Source organism: Camellia sinensis, chromosome 6, assembly GCF_055761805.1.
Source record: "Camellia sinensis isolate YWXY chromosome 6, ASM5576180v1, whole genome shotgun sequence".
NCBI classification, from domain to species: Eukaryota; Viridiplantae; Streptophyta; class Magnoliopsida; order Ericales; family Theaceae; genus Camellia; species Camellia sinensis.
Genome location: NC_138966.1, coordinates 90,524,374 through 90,542,313, shown reverse-complemented (window position 1 = coordinate 90,542,313; position 17,940 = coordinate 90,524,374). Strand labels below are relative to the sequence as shown.

The 17,940-nt window shown below is 40.0% G+C and overlaps 1 protein-coding gene across 1 annotated transcript; it reads left to right on the top strand.

Moving 5' to 3' along the window:
* Positions 1-11,271: 11,271 nt before the first annotated feature.
* On the top strand, positions 11,272-11,817 carry LOC145793410 (uncharacterized). The gene has a single exon (XM_082876233.1). It carries the CDS (start codon positions 11,272-11,274, stop codon positions 11,815-11,817), a length of 546 nt encoding a protein of 181 aa, XP_082732359.1.
* Positions 11,818-17,940: the final 6,123 nt, after the last annotated feature.

Here is a 17,940-nt window from a genome sequence, read left to right as displayed (position 1 = left end):
TTTTTTGACTTTTTACGAAAAGATGTACAAAAAGTAGAGAGAAAATGAAATCTTTGACTTTTTTGTATGAATTGTTGACTTTTTGATTTTTTTCATAACTTTTTAATTTTTTAACTAAACCGATCACTTCCCAAACGAGACCTAAAGCTAAATGGATGATTGCCACTTGCAGCCATAACTTTCTGCCACCTTTCTTATTCCTAGATTTTTTTTCCTAGGGGCTTATCTCCAAGCAAGTAGATTAACTTTAGTTTTAATGCCTATTTACATCTTGGCCCATATACCAAAATAATTATAATATTATTACTTTTTTAGTAATGCGCAATAATTCTTAATTTTAAAATTTTACATTTTCTCACATACAATTATAAAATTAAATATATATAGGTATATATATTTTTTTAATTATAATTAATTAATATTAATACAATATTAAATTTAAGGAAGACTTATTTATAAGTCTTTTTTCGGACGCTTATACTATGTTAAGTCCTGTGTAATTTCTTATAGAATCTCAAGTCCTATTTAGATAGTAATGTATTTCACAAAATCCTATGAATTGTAAATAAATGGTATTTTTGCAATACGTAACGTGACACGTTACGTTACGTTTATATAGGTGTCACGTTACGTTTATGTAGGTATTACGTCACGTTACGTTTATGTAGGTGTCACGTCACGCCACGCCACGTTTATGTAAGTGTCATGTTACGTTTCACAAACTTAATTTATGGTAACATTTAATTTCCTATATAAGAAATTAAATGTTACCATAGAAAGTAACATTTTCACATTCAATTAAAAAAATAAAAAACTTAGTAATTTTGCAAAACGTGGTAACATTCAATTTGCTATATAGGAAATTGAATGTTACCGTAGAAAGTAACGTTTTCACATTCAATTAAAAAAATAAAAAACTTAGTAAGTTTGCAAAACGTAACGTGACACGTTACGTTACGTTTATGTATGTGTCACGTCATATTACATTTATGTAGGTGTTAAATGTGTCAACAAATTTCACACAGGACTTATAGAAACATAAATTTTTTTATAAGACAATATGTAACCTAAGCCTTCCTAATAGGGCTTATAAATAATTTTTTCTAAATTGAATTCAACATTTAGAATGCACAAGATATAGTCCCACAACCCACCATCAATCCCATTCTATTTCAGCAGCATCCGGCTCTACCAGCACCGACACTAGCATCGTCTTCCTCAACCCCCATCGTCATTCTCTTCTTTCATCCCTGTTAGAATATATTAGTAGTATATTAGCTAGTTGTATATGAGCTGTCTACCAACCAGCTTTCATAATGTTGTTCCTTAGTGCGTTGCCTCTTTCGGCCACTTTTGGCCCCTCTGTACACACTCTCCCCTATAAAGGAGAGTCTTCTCTGAACATTGTAATAACACATTCAATACATAAATCAATCATAATACATACAATTTATTTTCTCTGTAATTCTCTCTCTATCAATTTATCTTACATGGTATCAGAGCTATAGGTTAAAGATCTTGGTGTTCTTCGCCTTCCGGCGGGCGGCAACCTTACCTTGACCGCCTGCCGGACCTCAACCAATTGAAACCTCCAACACATACCTTCCCATCATTGCCCAAATCCACCTGTCCAACCCAGTTGCCGACCGCCTCCCATTCTGTGCTCACCGCTGCTACGCCGGCGACAAACACTCACACCACCACATGTACTCATCTTCCCCTCCCAGCACAAGGCCATGTAAACTCCATGCTCAAGCTCGCCGAGCTCCTCTGCTCTCTTTCTGCAGCTCTTCCTCTCTCTCGCTGGTCTTATGTTCAACAGACCCAACACACCATGCACTGATGCACAACACACATATCACACACATGCACGGAGGAGGCAAAGCACAGGGATCACACACACGCTCAATATTCCCTCTCGGCATCAACCTTTCCTACCATACCCCCACACTCATACAGCATACACACACACACACAAAAGAGACTGATTACTCCTCTCTCTCTCTCTAGCCTAAAGCCAACCCATCTCTTTCTCTCTCGTCGATTTTGACCTCTCACTCTCGGCACCTCCTCTTTCTCTCTTGGCATGCATCTCTCTCTATCTCTCACAGAGCTTCATACACAGACACCACAACACCATTCACAACATACACACACCATCCATACAGATTCACACACACACGATATTATTAGAGAGACAGCCTTACACCAAACCCAGCTTTCTCACTCTCTTTCCAATTAAAAACCCACTGAAGTTACACATATATTAGATATATAATATATATACAAAATCGTGGGCCACTCTTTTTTTGGTTTTGCAAAACCAATCTCAAAAAAAAAAAAAAAAAAAAAAGTTACACACGTGATCCCACTAACCAATGCACTTTAATCTCTCTCGGGTCTATGTATGAAGGTTGCACAATTTCTCTCTCTGGTCCCTTTTTTTTTCTCTACTTTAATCATATCCATCATTTCCTTTAATTTTATTCCACCCACTCTCTCTATGGTCCATTCTTCCCCATTAATACATTTTTCTTATTATTATTATCACCAAAAAAAAAAAAAAAAAGGTTTTTTTTTTTTTTTTTTAACCTCTCCACTTTGTGTTGAGCCGTTTTGCTCCACTTTCTCAATCCCTTTGTTTCAACCTCAAATAGGTTTCTATCTTCACACCTATTTGAGTTTGAGGGGGGGTTATACATATATCATGGTGAGCATGGTTATACACCATGTGAACCACCCAAGCCACCCCATGGCGCACTCCCTAAGTCGCCCCCTTGGTGCACTACCAATCTTCTACATCGGTCCGGCATGACCCCATAAACTGTCCCGACATTGATTCCGGTCAGCTTCTACAACGGTCCGGCATGACCCCATAAACTGTCCCGATATTGATTCCGGTCAGCTTCTACAACGGTCCGGCATAACCCCGTAAACTGTCCCGACATTGATTCCGGTCAGTTTCTACATCGGTCCGACATGACCCCATAAACTGTCCCGACATTGATTCCGGTTAGCTTCTCCATTGGTCCGGTGTGACCTCGTCAACTGTCCAGACTTTATCTGCTACAACGGTCCGACACGACCATACAGTGTCTTTTCCTACAACAGTCTGACACAACCATACCGTGTCTTCAACAACGATTTGACACAACCATACAGTGTCTCCTATCCTATTTTACCTTATTTGTCAATTTATTTTGTCTTTTTTGTTACTCTTTCCAAACTCAAGTTGGTTTGTAACCATCCTCCTTGAGTTTGAGGGGGGCTGTTAGAATATATTAGTAGTATATTAGCTAGTTGTATATGAGCTGTCTACCAACCAGCTTTCATAATGTTGTTCCTTAGTGTGTTGCCTCTTTCGGCCACTTTTGGCCCCTCTGTACACACTCTCCCCTATAAAGGAGAGTCTTCTCTGAACATTGTAATAACACATTCAATACATAAATCAATCATAATACATACAATTTATTTTCTCTGTAATTCTCTCTCTATCAATTTATCTTACAATCCCCAAACACCCAGCGTAACCTTCTCCTATTCGCAATCGCCCTCGCCACAGCTACGGTTTGGAGGTTTACGGGTTCGAATCTGGAGGTTTATGGATTTGGGTCCGTAGAAAATTGCTCAGATCATGTGAGAGTTATACATATATATATATATATATATATAAGGAAATCGGTATATTGGCGTATGTGTGTTCACAGACAATCTAGCACAAACCCACATCATTCAAAACCTTACAGAAGCTTCTTACTAAAAATTTACAAGACGTAGATTTCGATAAAGAGAAAGAATCCAAGGAAGGGACAGCGTACTGTAAAGAAGAGTACAGACCAAAGATTTTTTTTTTAAAAAAAATTAACACTCTTTCACATAGTTTTGATTACAAAAATCGTATAGTTTGGTGCGATTAGTTTCTCGATCTAGATTTGCCATCATCATCAATCCAGCCAACCTGTGCCTCATTCCCTTCTTGATCTGATTTGTTTTGGGTGTTCAATTTTGTTGTTAGATATGTGTTTGCTCAAAATGTGTAGGTAATGTGTTTGACAAAATGCTTCTTTGGTTTATGGTTATTCAGGGTAAGTATTTGTTCTCAAAAAAAAAAAAGTTCAAGAAAAAAACAAAAAAACCATTCTCATGGAGATTTGGGGTGCCTGCTGAACAGTGCGATTTTGTGGACTTATTTCGATGTCTGTTTTGATAATTTGAATCGTTAACATTTTAAAGTATATAGAGTAGAATATATTTGTAAAAAATTAAGTTAATCGGATATCGTTAATCCTTTCATCCACTCACATTTGTATCTTCAAAAATAAATGACATTGTGATTTAAAGTATTAAAATGAATACAAATATGAGCGGATGAAAGGGTTACGATATCTGATTAACGTAATTTTTTATAAGTATATTCTACTCAATGTACTCTAAAATATGAATGGTTCGGATTATCAAAACTAACCTCGAAATAAGCCCATAGGACCGCACAAAAGGCACCCCAACTCTAATTTATGGTTATTTAGGGTAAGGCCTCGTTTGGGAAGCGACCCATTTAGTTAAAAAGTCAAAAAATCACTAAAAAAATCAAAAAGCAAACAATCCATACCAAAAAGTCAAAGATTTTTTTTTCTCTCTATTTTTTGCACATCTTTTCGTAAAAAGTCAAAAAGTCATTCCAAACATACTAGTTTTTTTTAGCTCATATTTTAGCTAAAAAATCAAAAAGTTATTAAATTAGCCTGTTCCCAAACGAGACCTAAGTATTTGCCATAATCTTCACGATTAAGGCTTATATTGCAGGGTTGTGGTGAACAACAACGTTTTGGGCTGCCTTTTGGCCCCCAAAATGATTTTTCGTTACCTTATACATACAAAAATGAAGATCACATTGAAACACGGATAGAACTGTAAGATATTTGTCAAAATTGAAATATTAGGGTTTAAAATGTAAAACGTATAAAATCTTGAGATTTTTTTTATATAATTAACCTTTATAAATATGGCCGACTTGAGTTCTTTTGAGCCCTAGGCAAACTCTAAAAATGGGGCCTTTATATTTGTTAAAATAAATTATTAGTAAAATGGTATTTATGAATATTTTTTTTATTTGTTAATATTCACACAAAGTTTGCTTGCATAACATTATGTATTAAAATTTATTTATGTGGATTAAGATAAAGACATATCATTACAAGTGAAAATGATTAAAAAATGATTTTGTTACTTTATAGCAAAAAAAGATAACATATATATATATATGGTCTTGTTTTCAATTTTTCATGAAAAGAAAATTTCAAAACGAATTTTAAATTATAATATGAAAAAAAAAATAAATCAAAATATCACTTAAATATTACTCTTCTTACATTTTTAAATGTAAAGTTACGAATTGAATTTGCGTAATCTACCTTATGTGCTACATATTTTTCAATAAATGACATAATTAATTTATTCAATTTTTATCGTGATAGCTAATTTATTCAATATTTCTTATGATATTGTTGAGTGAATATAAGATTCAATTAACTTCAATTTTAAAAATTTTGGTAGTATTTGGTAAAGTTTTAGAATTATGATTTGATAACAGAGTTGTATGAGTTTGTGAGTTTTGGAATTATGATTTGAGTGTGAAAAATTTGTTTGATTATGAGTTTTGAAAAGAGTTTTAAATTGAGTTTGAATTAAGTGATGTGACATATGATATTTAATATAAAAATTTACAACTCATAATCAAACACACAACCCAAAATTCTATTCAAAGTTCATAAATTTTTTTTAAAAAATTTCGCAAATATATATATTTTTTGTAATATAAACATAACAGGTGCAACAATAACAACAACAAAAATTAAAAATTAAAAAAAAAAAACAAATTGTGTTCTAGTCAACCGGTGGGATGATCGGTCAGTCTAAATTTTTTCGTCTTGAAAGAGTTTTCAAAAGTGAGTGTGAAATTAATTTTTGAAAATACAAAATAAACACCACACTCAAAAATAAATGTGAAACTATATTTTGAAAATTTCGCCAAACGGAACCTGTAGTTTTCCATAGGCAATTGTAATTGACAAAATCAACAATATTTATATAAACAATCAATGCATTTGACAAATAATCACTCATTACTTTACCACTTCAGTTGTTTTTTAATTGTTTCAATAAAATTTTATTTTTTTAAACTATTGACACAATAAATGTTATATTTGATTATCTAGAATGAAAGGGAAAGGTTCATTTCTTAATCTTTCCATGAAATGACCACTCACTTATAATAATAAATAATGATTGTATATGTAATATATTTTTTATTATTTTTTTAGTAAATCAAACACGATAATGGACATTGTAAATAGAATGATCATTCTATTCTATTTTCATTACAATAAACCAAACACTATCAATATTAAAATATTTGGGGCCTTAATTTTTAAACAAAATTTGGGGAGCCAAGGTCGCCTTCCCCAAGGCCGGCCCTGATAAATATATAAATTATTTATGAAAGTATTAGAGTGGAAATTATTTGGCTAAAAATTAAGCGGTGTTTGAAAACATACTTATTCAATTCAATCCAATATTTTTAGAATTTAAAAAAATTATTTTGCTTATAGAGTCGGGTTGGGTTGAAATTTGATGCCCACATAATATTCGAGTTGGATTTGATACAATAGTTTCAACCCAGCTCAACCTAACCCGTCTATTTATAAAATATTAATTATAAATTTATATTATTTTAATTATAAAATAAAGTAAAAAAATATGAAAGACAAAAAAAAAAAAAAAGAGAAAAATTTTACCTATAAATCCCATATTGAGGAATGACGATCTTTTCAGTCTCAAGGATTTTCTTATAGACCAATTAGTCTCATTGATTTTGGAAAGGAAGATTTAATATATTATTTGGAAATTAGATTTATACCATTATTTCTATTATGTTTTTGTGAGGACATATTTTTTGAATGACAACACGTGGCCAAGGTGGCGCCGAAGTGCCAGCCGAGGTGCCACGTGTCTTGGTCATGACGCCGAGATGATTTCAGCTAGGCCAAGGTTATCTGCAGGGATGCGGGAGTCCGGGATAAACGGATAAGTTATAAGAGTCCTAGAATAGGGGAGGACCTCAGTCTTGATAAAGATAAAGCTCTTAGGGAGTTTATTTCTATCTATTTGAGAGTTCAGGATAAGCATTAAGCCAGAGCCCATTGAAGCTAGGCTTCTACAGGGATTAGGTCAATGCTGGCTATAAAAGTGAGACACCCTCGTGGGTCTAAGGTACGTTTTATATTTTGGCATTGTGAGTTAAGCACAATTTGTTATCTTTGAGAGATATTGATTACTAACTTGATCGTCGGAGTGCCCCGGGCTGGAAGAACCACCGCCGAAGTCTTTTCTTTCTGTGACAGGTCGTTCGGGCGCAATCTATTCTGCCGATGTTCTCTAGCTGAGTACCTGTTTGGCAGTATGGTGAGAAAACAGCACACACAATTTGGCACCGTCCGTGGGAAATAAAGGAGAATATATGGCTAACGACGGACAGAAAGAAAAGATCAGGGACGACATTCCTACTGAAAGTGGTAAACACTTTGATCCTAACATAGAGGAGGATAATTGCAACGAAGAAACTTGGGATTAGAATCCCGGAGAGAAAGACGTCGGCCAGGAGGGCGACGTACCAAAGAAGGCAGACCGGAGCAGATATTACAACGAGAACGACCTCCAGGTATGGAAATATAGATACTTGCGGAGGGACGGAGAGATGAAGGGAATGGCGGACAAATTGGCAGACCTGCAATCAGTCGTCAATTTCATAATGCAGAATAACATCATGAAGCCACCGTTCCCGTTGCAAGACACACCGATTCCAGCGGCCAAGAACAATGCCTAGAAGAAAGTAGGGCAGAAAACAGTCCCTATAGTCCCCCAGTACACCAGGACCAAGGAACACTCTCATCGGCCTTCAAGAGAGGTCGGGCGAGGAGAGTCAATGAAGGGAGATTCTCGGAGGACGCATCATACCAAAGAAGCAGAACCCAAAGAACATCGGCGCGTTCAAGGGAAGGAACTTTGTTTCGATACAACAAACAGAGAGAGGTCCAAGAGAACTCATAATGACACCGAGAGTAGCGCACCAAAAAAGGCTGAAATTCATTGATAACTGAGCTCCTGGACAGACCAAGGAGGATCTGAGGGATTACCTCCGGAGGAAGCGATAGGATGCCAAGGTAACTTCTCCGGTCAAGCCGAGAACACCGTTTTCGGTAGAACCGGACAAATTTGAGGTCCTGAAAAGGTTCCACATGCCGAGGTTCCAGATATACGACGGTAAGTTTGACCCTAACTTTCACGTCTGCTTGTACCTGGACTCAATGGCACTGTACACCGGGAATGAGTCGTTGCTCTACAAAGTGTTCCCCTCATCCTTTGGGGAAATCGCATCAGACTGGTTTCACAAGTTGCCAAAAGGAACTATGAAAAGCTGGGAAGGCCTAGCCGAGATGTTCGTGGCTAGATTTGTGATAAACAAACTATAGCCATTGAAGGTGGACTCCCTGATGGCTCTGAGAATTGGTGAGGATGAAAGCCTTAGGGCCTATGCCAAAAGGTATTATAAGGTGTTTAACCGAATACCAGGATGCAACCAAGAGGTGGTGGTCGTGTCTTTTAAAAATGGCCTAAAAGATGATTGCTTGTTTCGAAAATCACTGGCAAAGACATTGCCAAAAAGTATGGAGGAACTTATGGCCAGGATAGAAAAGTATGTCAGGGCTGAGGAGGACATGCCGGGACAAAGGCATCAAAAAAAGAGAAGAGAAACAGCTCGCCAAAGTGAGGCCGAGGTAATAGTGGATACAATAAGCAAGAGACAGGACTGAGGGCTACGCAGGCAGTCATAACCGTATTCTGAATTCCGGTCTACAAAGTCCTGGAAAGAATCCGGAATCAGCCCTATTATAGAGCACCAGAGAAGCTTCCTAGTGAATTTATGGGAAGAAGTCTGGGGAAACACTTTGCCTACCACAATAAGGATGGGCACCTAACTCAAGGGTGCAGAGCTCTAAAGGCACATCTGGAAGACCTGGTAAGACAATGTCATCTATGGGACCTGGTAGATGAGACCAGGACAAGGGAAGAGGAAGCGAGATTGCCTCAGGCACCAGCAGCACCGCCTCCACCAGCACCACAACCGCAAGCAGGCGGACCTCGAAATGATCATTGTAATTCACTCAAAGGTTAATGAGAACGAGATACGCAAGGAAACCCAGAAGGTAAAACACTTGCAACATGTGTATCAGGTCCGACAGAAGAGACCTAGGGCAGATGAGTGTTAGGGACCAGTGGTATCCTTTACTGAGGATAACCTAAAGGTGGTGCAGCATCCACACAATGATGCCTTGGTAATATCCCTCCAGGTTGGAGAGTGCCAGGTAAAGTGAATTCTGATCGACAAGGGCAGCTCTGGTGACATCATGTATGTCAGATGTCACAAGGAGCTTGGCCTTCACCAAGATGATCTGGAACAATCCAATGGCCCAATGGTCGGGGTTCAATGGAACACCGACGTGGCCCCTGGGAGCAGTAAGCTTGGAGGTGCAGGCTGGCACTAAGAAAGTAAAAATTGAGTTCACAATAATTGACACTCTCTCCCCTTACAATGCTATCCTGGGAAGGCCATGGCTGCATGCAATGGGGGCTGTTCCCTCAACTTTGCATCAGCTGTTGCGGTTTCTAACAGAACATAGGATTGAGAAGGTCAGAGGAGATCAGGTGCAGGCAAAGAATTGCTCCATGGCAGCAATGAAATCCACCTGCAATATACGAGAAGCAGAAGCAGTGGAGATTGAGGATGAGGACATGGAAGTCCTTGAGGACGTCGGCAAAGAACCAGCCAAGAAAAGTGAGGAACCCCTGAAGAAGATCTTAGTCCAGCAAGGGGATAAAGAGCGCTTCTTCCTTCTTGGCTAAGGATTGGCCGAGGAAGAAGAAATGGAATTAGAAGCATTCTTGAGAGCAAACCTTGAGGTATTTGTTTGGACACCGTACGAAATGTCTGGCATTGACCTCGAGGTCATTTGCCATAAACTGAATGTGGATAGGTCGGCAAAACCTGTCATTCGGCGAGCAAGGAGGCCAACGTTAATGCATGTTGAGGCAGTAGAAGAGGAAGTGGATAAACTTCTGGAGGCCAGAACCATTCGAGAGGTAAATTACCTAACATGGTTATCAAACACGGTTGTTGTGAAGAAAAAGAATGGGAAGTGGAGAGTCTGTGTGGACTTCACCAACCTGAACAAGGCTTGTCCCAAAGACAGTTTCCCACTGCCCAAGATTGATCAATTGGTGAATGCCATTTCAGGGCATGGACGGATGAGCTTCCTGGACGCTTATAGAGGGTACCATCAGATAGCCATGTACTCCCCATATGAGGAGAATACTGCATTTATCACCCCAAAAGGGTTGTACTGCTACAGAGTGATGCCGTTTGGGTTGAAAAATGCAAGAGCAACCTATCAAAGATTAGTGAAAAAGATGTTCATACATCTAATAGGCAAAACAGTGGAGGTATACATTGATGACATGGTCGTGAAGACCAAGGAACATGAAGATCATCTGGCCGACCTGAAGACAGTCTTTGACATTTTAAAGACATTTCGGCTCTGACTCAATGCATCAAAGTGCGCATTTGGAGTTGGGTCAGGGAAGTTCCTAGGATACTTGGTCACCAGAAAGGGCATTGAGGCAAGCTCGGATCAAATCAAGGCCATTCTGGAGTTAGAGAGCCCAATGTCAGCAACACAAGTGCAGATACTGACTGGAAGGGTTGCAGCCCTAAACAGATTCATAAGCAGAAGTTCTAATAAATGCAAACATTTCTTCAGTTTAGTAAAGAAAGCCACAGACTTCTTATGGACAGAGGAGTGCGAAGTCGCCTTGGCCGACTTGAAGAAATACTTGACTACAACTTTAGTTCTCTAAAATCCAGTACCTGGAGAGGAGCTGTTCTTATACTTGGCGGTCTCAGAGCATGCAATAAGTGCAGTAATAATTAGGGAAGATAAGGGAGAACAGAGGGCAATTTACTATGTGAGTAAAACCTTAGTAGATGCAGAGACCAGATATCTACCTTTGGAAAGGCTAACACTAGCTTTGGTAATGGCCTCTAAGAAGTTGAGTCATTACTTTCAAGCCCACAAGATTGTGGTGTTAACTAAGCATCCTCTGATGTCCCTGTTGCAGTAAGGAGATCTGACAGGCAGGATAGCCAGATGGGCAGTGATGTTAGGCCAATATGACCTAGAATTCAGACCCAGAACAGCAATCAAAGGCCAAGTTTTGGTCGACTCCGTGGTTGAGTTCACACCAGGCGCCATCATACATCGGGCTCCGTTGAGCCGAGGTATACGATGTCTAGGTGAACAAGGAGAAACCCAGTTGGGGATAGCCAAACAGAGGAAAAAAGAGAAACTCAGGTCCTGTAGTATTTACATCGGCGACTCCTTCCGCCTGTTCGTTGACGGAAGTTCAGACCGACAGGAAACGGGGGCAGGAGTAGTGCTAGTATCGCCAGATGGACAGATGCTTGAACAATTCATTCATTTGGGGTTTAAGGCCTCAAACAACAAGGTAGAGTATGAAGCCGTGATTGCAAGGTTGAAATTGGCAGCAGCAATGGAAGTCAACGAGATGATGGTCTTTTATGACTTTCAACTTATCGTCAACCAGACAACAGGCGAATATGCAGCCCAAGATGAAAGGATGGTGGTCTATGTAAAGGAGGTGGGCAAACTGATGGCATTGTTCCAAAATTGCCGACTACAGTAACTCGGCCGAGATGACAACAGTCATGCTGATGCCTTGGCCAACCTAGCTAGTGTAGTGAAACCAGGAGAGGCAAGGACAATAATGGTTGACTACTTGTCAGGTCCAAGTGTAGAACCACTGAACACAGAGCATGAAACAATTTGTGTAGATATGGGACCAAGTTGGATGGACGCAATAATAGTATTCCTTAAAGAGGGAAAACTGCCAGATGATCATAAAGAAGCACATAAGATCAGATTGAAGTCGGCAAGATTCAGTCTAACAGCAGAAGGGCATCTCTACAGAAGATCTTTTATTGGACCCCTTTTGAGATGTGTGCATCATTCACAAGTTGAAGACTTCTTGTATGAGATACATGAAGGAGTATGTAGAAGCCACGTAGGAGGCAAGTCACTTGCTCATAGGGCCATTACTCAGGGATACTAGTTGCCCTATATGCAAAAAGATGCTGAAGCTTATATCAGAAAGTGTGAGAAGTGTCAGAGGTTTGCACTTTTGATACACCAACTAGCAGCAGATTTAAACCCAATATCCAGCCCTTGGCCATTTGCCCAATGGGGTATGGATCTTGTTGGACAGTTGCCTCAGGCAACTGAACAAAGGAAGTTCCTGCTAGTGGCAACAGATTACTTTACCAAGTGGGTTGAAGCTGAACCCCTCGCAAAGATTCAGGACATTGATGTAAAAAACTTCATATGGAAGAACATCATCACTAGGTTTAGGATCCTAAGGGCAATAATATCAGACAATGGTACGCAGTTTGACAGTAAGCTAATCAAAAGCTTATGTGCAAAGTACAAGATCAAGAACTACTATTCTACTCCAAGCTTCCCTCAAAGCAATGGACAGGCAGAAGCATCCAACAAAACTATATTGGATAGATTAAGAAGAAGCTGGAAGCAGCAAAGGGAAAATGGGTGGATGAGTTGCCCAGTGTACTCTGGGCATATCGGACTACGCCGAGAAGATCAACTGGAGAATCCTCATTTGCCATGGCTTATGGCACAGAGACAGTAATCCCATTGGAGGTCGGCATCCCAGGGGTCAGAACCCAGGGAGTGGAAAATGGGACTAATGATGCATTTTTAGCCCGAGATCTAGATCTATTAGAAGAAATAAGGGAGAAAACAACAATTCAGCTGGGAGCATACTAGCAGCAGCTTGCCAAGGCTTACAACAAAAAGGTCAACCCACGAGAATTTCAAGTTGAGGACCTTGTCCTGAGAAAGGTCGTCGGCAACAAGAAGGATCCCAGAAAGAGCAAGCTTGGCCCAAACTGGGAGGGACCTTATAGAATCATCTCGGTCCTGGGCAATGGTGCATATCGACTTGAAGACAGTGAAGGCAAAGAATTGCCAAGACCCTAGAATACTTTTTACCTGAAGTTCTTCTATCATTAAGATTTCATTTTGTTTTTTTTTTTAAATCTTTTGTTATTAGCCAAAGTAATTAATAAAATTTTAGCTCGATTTTTGATTTCTAAACTTGTGTAAAACGATTGACCAGTCACTTAGCGATGTTTCTGATTGAAACATGATGAATGACTTAGACTTATTATATGACAGAGTTGAATTATACTTACATATAATAGAGTTGAACTAAGTTGGCAATGTTTCTGATTGAAACATGACGAATAACTTAGACTCGTGATATGGCAGAGTTGAAATTATACTTGCATATAATCGAGTTGAATTAAGTTGAATTAACCTAGATTTGATGTGTCATCAGAATGAAAACTTTGAATGATGCTAAGTACATGTCAGTTAGATTAACAGAGAGACCAAGGTTGATAACCTCAGCCAGTCTTTGTTTGAATCTGATCTCGGCGACAAGATCATAGGTACATGCTTAATGTGAACATAAGTGAAACTTAAGTTCACATTAGGGGGCAGAGAGCTGGAGAATAATGCTTGGAAGTTGGAATTTACAAGCTAAAGTTGGTTTAACACTTGTTGAAATTTTGAGAAAAATTTACAAGTTGTAGTTAAGCCGAGGTTATGTTGAAAGAAGATTGGTTTAACACTTGTTGAAATTTTAATAAAACTTTACAAGTTAAAATTAAGCCAAGGTGATGTTGAAAGAAGTATCTACGTACTTGCCGAGATTACCATGTTGCCAAGACTTGGAAGGTAATAGAAGACAGAAGTCTTGATAAGTGAGAGTAAAGTGGCAAGTTTTAAATAAACACTTGTGAAAATATTTCTACAAAAAGTTTTCAAGTGTTAAACCAAGGCCAAGATAAACAGTTAGCGGGTATATGTGAGGTATTTTACCCCGAAAAGATTACATAATTAAGGTGTACTTTGAAAACATGCAAAATATTCTAAGTATGGAATCCTACAAGACAGTAAAGGAAAGACAAGCATTCAAACACTTAGTCAAAAAAGAAGTTGTACTCGCATTAAAAGAAGAAAAAGGGCACTTTGGCCTACAAAAACACTACTTGTTCTAATTACAAAAAGGGGCACGTCGGCCAAATATGAAAACTGAAAACATTGTTCAAGAAACTACTAAGTACAAAGAAAGAGTCAATAGCAAGACTAGGCAGCGTTAGTGACGGGTTGCGTCTCAGCCCCAGAAGACAATTGGGGAATCTTTTCGGCAGCCTTCTCAGTCGAGGCTCTCGTAAAGTCTGATCAATGCTTCTCTCGGCGATTGGCACCTCGGATGATGTCTTCTGGGGGGAAGCACTTTTTGAGACCTCGTCATCATCATCCTAAGTCAAGTCTACTTGCTCATTCAGAGTTGGGGACTTGGCCCTAGCAGGATCTTCAGTAACGGCCACCTCAGCATCTTCATCTTCGACTTCCTCTCCCTCTTCCTCTTCCTCTTCTTCTTCTTCCCCAGCCTTTGCCTCAGACTGGCTTGAAGTGGGTGGGAATGGCACCACAAGTCCGCCTATGTCCCTTAAAGGAGAGTCCTCGGGAACAGCCAACTCCTTCAGAGCGGACATCCAACCAAGGGTGAAGCCCTTGTTGCATGCCTCTCTGACCTGTTTTTTGTAGTCCTCACGGACGTTGACTTCCCCCTCGGCGTGTACCTTATTGTCTGCTACTTTGATCTCGGCGTCCTTTATGGCCAAGGCAACGATGAGCTTGGTTTGGGCTTTGGCAGTTTTTTCTTCGACCTCTTTCTTCTCGGCCTTGAGGACCTCAGCAATAGCCACAGCAGCCCCCGCCATTTCCTCAACTTCGTCTTGGGCTCGTTTTGCTTCCTTGGCCTGATCTATCAAAGTCTTCATCTTGGCCTCGGCCTTATTGATGGTTCTAAGCAAGCCAGCAGCCTCCTTTGTCTTGCGGGTCAACTCCTTCTTAATGTCGAAGGCCTTCATTGCGAAGGAGTGGGCGTGCTGGATCGCCTAGAAGAAAGGGAAAAAACAAAGTTAGTAAAACTCTCTAAGTATGGAAGAAACAGAAAGTACCAAGTATTAAGGGCTTACTTGTACAGAGTGCTGCACCTGTAGAGTGAAGTTTTCGTATTCGCTGACCTCGGTGTTGCGTTCGAGGTCTTTAGGGAAAAGCAAGGTAGTAGAGAGGGCAATACCGACTTCAATGTCAGTCGCGTTGTCGCCGACTCTGACTGGCTTATCCTCAATGGTGATTAGAGGGGCCCAGGGGGCATCAGATTTCAAGGACCCCGAGGTTGTGGCAGACTCTGACCTCGACTTCTTTGACCGGGTGGATTCGGAGGGAGCAGCCTCTGCGGGCCTCTTTTTGGTGGCAGAGGCACTTTTTTCCTCCTTGGCGATTTTTGAGATCGGCAAGGTATCCTCAAAATCAATCTCAGTTACCGTTGCCTTTGCTTGGGCTTTCTTCAGCCTCTTTGGTTTTGGTTTTGGTTTTGGTTTTGGCTGAGATTGCGATAGTGAAGATTTTACAGTGACGGTGTTGGGGATGTCGGCTAGAAGGTTGTTTGCTACAGCCTTTTTATGACCCATCTCGTCAGCGAAAACGGCAACGGTGACCTTAGTACCGAAATGGATCGCTGGAAGAGCAGTTGGGGGGTTGGCTGGATCATATGAGGACAACTCGGCACTTCAACGTCTTCGGCTTTGAGTTTTGCCTGCTGGTGCGTGCAGTGGAGTTCGACGTCGGCGTTGGTGTTGAGAAGGTGGGATTAGTTGTGGAGCAGAGGTTGATGGTTGCTCCATAGGACCAGATATTGATCCTTGGTCAGGCCTTAATAATTCAGTTGAGGAGTTATTACTGAATGAGGAGACTTGCTTTTTCTTGGGACGTCGGGAAGTACAGATTTGTAAGTCGGGATGTAGTTAAGCGGCAAAGGGCCTTTTCGCTGGTCAACTGGTAGACCCAATAGCTTTTTGAAATCCTTGCTGGGATAGAAGTTTTTGCGAAAATCCTTTGGAGGTTGAGGAAGAGCTGCAAGGAAAAAACAGACATTAGAACATTTAGAAGGAACAAAGTATTAAAGACTTGAGAAGCAAGTAAAAGTAACACTTGGCTCTTACCATCTCCCTTTCTGAACAATGTACGACTTAAAGGGTAGAGGTGAAGGTCATCATCTGGAAGGAACTCCCAGTTGCCCGAGACGATGAAATAATCGTCCCCGGCGCCCTTGTTGGAATCAGGGAAGTCGGCGATGAATTTGTATTCCGTCGACCTCGGCTTAAGGTAGTAAATGTAGCCTTTTTCTGACTTAAGGCCACACATGGTGTAGCAATACTGGATGTCGGCTAGAATTACCCTAGCATTTTCTCAGCTAGCTAAGGCAATGATACCGTTGATGACTCTGTAAGAGTTAATGGCTAATTGTATTGGGTTGAGTTTATAACAGTGAAGAACTTCTCGGAAGAGGATATCAAAAGGGAGCCTAAGTCCACACTCTATGAAGGCTACAACTGGGAATGACATGGAGTCGTCTTTTGGCATAATGGAGTCCTCCTCCCCAGCCAACCTAAGGTGAACGTCGGTAGGGATGGCAAACTCCTGCCTAAAGTATGCTAGCTTAGATGGGGTGTCTACCCTCCACCTGAACATACCCATAACGTCGGTTAAATGGGAAGGTGTTGGATTTCAGAAGGAAGTGGATTGTTAAGGTTTGAGGGACCTCGGCTTAAACTCAAAACAGAAGCAAGGGCAAGGGCTTTTTAGGATCTAGGGAAATTTGTTCCAATTTTCCTAGGGATAATGGCTTCTATCAAAACCCAAGCCTAAAAACTATGTGAAAATAGGAAATTTGAGGCAAGAATCTGGCAAAATGCAACAAGAAAATAGAAACAAGAACATGATTCAGACTCAAGAAGACAGAACAAGAAATTCAAGAACATTTTAATAATAGAAGTACAGATATACAAAGCCAAGTTCTATGGCAGAATAACGAGTATGTGTTTGGTTCAGAACGTAGAAAGCAAAATCAAGAACAATGACAAGCTATTAAGAACGTCAACATGTGTGTATATGTGTGTGTATACCAGCAATAGATTGTACAAAGATAGAATCGTGAAACAGATGACGAATGGTGGAATTCAACACTATTTAAGAGCATGAATAGATTTGCAATGGCAGTATACAAGCATAGCAAAGTTTGAAGTAAAACAAGGAATTGAAACAAGGGGGAATACTGACTTACCAAAGAAATGGAGGCCGGTGTAGATAACGTCGGGCTAAGACGGTGGCAGTGAACAGAAAAAAGTAGCAAAAGCTTCGCCGGAGGAGGTGAACGGAAGTGGTTGCAGAAAGCTTTGGGAAGATGACAATGGTGGTTTAGAGAGAGAAAAGCTTGAAGCACATAGAGAAATCAGAAAATGTGAAGTGAAAAGACGAAAAGAGAGAGAGTGTTTTTGTCAAAACATGAAAAGGCGACAAATCGCAATTAGTGTGCTTAGGACGACGTGCTTGTCAGACGGCGCACGCAAGAGCGATACGACTTAATGGCGCGTGTCAGGTATGGTTTAATGAGGAAGAGACGCGTGGCAAAAACGGTTGAATTATTATGCGTAACAGCTCATACGCGTGTAGAAACTCTAGAAGTTCTTGATTTAATGAAGCAAAGACCTCGGCTAGGGAGACGATCTTGGCTAAAGAACTTGAAAAAACTTAGTTCTTGGTTCTAAAGCATTGATGCAAACACATAGAAGTTTTTGTCATATGGAAACCAATGTGT

Coding starts and splice junctions, on each gene's coding strand:
- LOC145793410 (XM_082876233.1), top strand. CDS start 11,272: ATGTTAGGCCAATATGACCTAGAATTCAGACCCAGAACAGCAATCAAA.